General features: G+C 48.9%; 1 protein-coding gene across 1 annotated transcript in view; it reads right to left on the bottom strand.

Annotated features, from left to right (window-relative positions):
• Nucleotides 1–1,464: 1,464 nt before the first annotated feature.
• STBD1 (starch binding domain 1) overlaps nucleotides 1,465–2,227 on the bottom strand; it is a 12,977-nt gene continuing 12,214 nt past the window's right edge. The window contains exon 2 of the mRNA XM_009641521.1: nucleotides 1,465–2,223. Coding sequence (XP_009639816.1) covers nucleotides 1,465–2,223 — 759 coding nt within the window. The remainder of the gene's footprint in view (nucleotides 2,224–2,227) is intronic.

The following is a 2,227-nucleotide window of genomic DNA, read 5'->3' as shown; positions in this document are numbered from 1 at the left end:
TGGCTATGCCTGCATGAGCAGGCAGCCCAGCCCTCTCAATGGATTTGTTTCACCGAACAGCTGGTACTGGAGTCCCAGTAACATTTCAGATACTTTTTCTTCACAGCAGCTCTAGTATTGTCCCACCAACTGGATTTCCATCAACCGTTGGGTGCAGGAGGTAAGCCTCTGCAGCTCATCTCACCAGTCCATCACCAAAATCCATTCTATTTCACATACTCAGATGGCTCCACCATGCAAAGCAGGAAAGAATTAGCAGAGCCAATTAGATCAGCAATGTGCTTTTGAAGGAAATGTTCCAAACCAAAGTGCTACTTTATGTGCTTTCAGAACTCCTACAAAAGTACGCTCTTGAGACCAAGATCACTCTAGGGAAAGTGATATTTGCAAGCTAGAGCTAGGTTCCTCATGATGGAAAGAAGAGCTTGCTGAAGTGGCATCGTTTATTTGTAACTGAAAATTCAAAAAGCCGGGAAGCAGAGCAGCTTTCTGCTTCTATCATATAAAAAAAATACCAACTGGTTGAAGCTGGAAGTATTCTACTTCATCTGGCTTACTAGAAGGCCTCAACTTAAAATAAATTTGCATGGAAAAGCTTAGTCTTGAAAACAACATATGAGTTTAAGCTAAGTAGTTGCTAACAATACTGTGGTATTGTTCCTAGGTAGGCAGAAAATGCCACCTCACTCTATTCCAGAAAGAATCCTACTCTCCAGCCATCACAGCAGTCAGGTTTTTTTTAAAGCCTGACAAAGTAATTCATTAAGCCCAGACAGTCCCTTCTGACCTTTGCTCTCCTCTCAGCAGGATAATCTGACTGCCAGGACCTACCTGCCAAGGCTTCGTGTGAGCTCAGGTGCTTCCTGGAGACCAGGGAGCAGAGAATGAAGCACTTGGGGGTTAAACCTCCGTTACTCCAATGAGCGCCAGCCACTCGTCAGTAATTCTTTAGCACTGAGATTCCAGGTCAAGTAACTCGCTTCTGTCAAAGCGATTAAGAGTCAGTTCACCAGTCAAGTTGTAAAGGACTGTCAGTTGCAAGTGTTTATTGCTTACTTAATACATTACATAAGTTAAAACACTTAAGTTCCTACTAGAGTGTAGGTAACCACACTTCCTAGTATTCTTCAACAGCCCTAAGCAGTCGGTACAAAGATGCATCCCATAGCCCCACTCAAAGCAGCGCAAACTCAAGTCCAGGGTCCAGATTTACCTGGACAAGCAGCCACCTGGAACGCTGCGAGCCTACCTTGCCCATCCTCAGAACGCGTTGGAAGTTGATGTCTCAGGTTGCCTAAAGGGGATGGCAGAGAGCTGCTGCTCACACAGACTAACCAGGTCTGATACGGGACTTGGCGAGCTCTGCACTTGAGAAGGTCTCCTACAGAAGAAGGGGTAAAGTTTAGGGGCTCTGTGATTAATCTAAGCAGGTTTGCCATTCCGTAAGCAGCTTCCAAAATCCCATTAATGGTATCCCCACCACTGATGAACAATTTGATCTTCGTGTTCAGTCACTAGGGTCCTATTACCGCATTCTTCCCAACGTCTGACCTTCCCATTCTCCACCAAGATAAATTTCCACTCTACTTTGGTGTCTACAGGCAGGATAATGGATTCAGACCAGAAGCCATCCTTGTCGTACTTGAGGGGAACATAGCTGTGCCACTCCCCAAGACACTCATGGTCACCAGTAACACCAATCAGCTGGGCATCAGAGTGCGTGATGTAGTGTACGCGGAAAGTCACGTGGATGTTTTGAAACATGGGGGGCACGGCTGCGACTCTCTTGGCTTTCAAGTCCCCATCAGGGCAGTCTCCTTGTTCCCATTCCTTGCTGTCGGGGTCTTCCACGCTGCCGTTCTTGCCAGCCTCCCCCCAGGCCAGCTGCTCCGAAACAACTTCCCACTCTTCATGGTCCAAGTCAGCTGGCTGACCCGGCTGCTCCTCACTTCTGTCCTTCCAAGCATCATCGGAGGCTCCTGCCAAGTTCATCACGCACCATCCATCCCCTGCCTGTCCCATCTGGGGTCTCCGTTCTCCTGCCTGGCTGCCGTGGACATCAGCAGGATGCTCCCTGGAGTCGGTGGCACCCTGCTTCGGGAGCAGCTGCTCCATCTCCAGAGGTTCGCCTGAAACTCCACCGCTTTGAACATGGTTAAGCTCCTTCCTTGGTACAGCCGCCAGATCCTCCGCTGGCTTCTGAGGGCCGGCCAGGGCAGCAGCCTTG

Source organism: Egretta garzetta, unplaced genomic scaffold, assembly GCF_000687185.1.
Source record: "Egretta garzetta isolate BGI_Z169 unplaced genomic scaffold, ASM68718v1 scaffold77, whole genome shotgun sequence".
NCBI classification, from domain to species: domain Eukaryota; kingdom Metazoa; phylum Chordata; class Aves; order Pelecaniformes; family Ardeidae; genus Egretta; species Egretta garzetta.
Note: the sequence above shows the minus strand (reverse complement) of the source record. Positions and strands in the feature narration are given on the sequence as shown.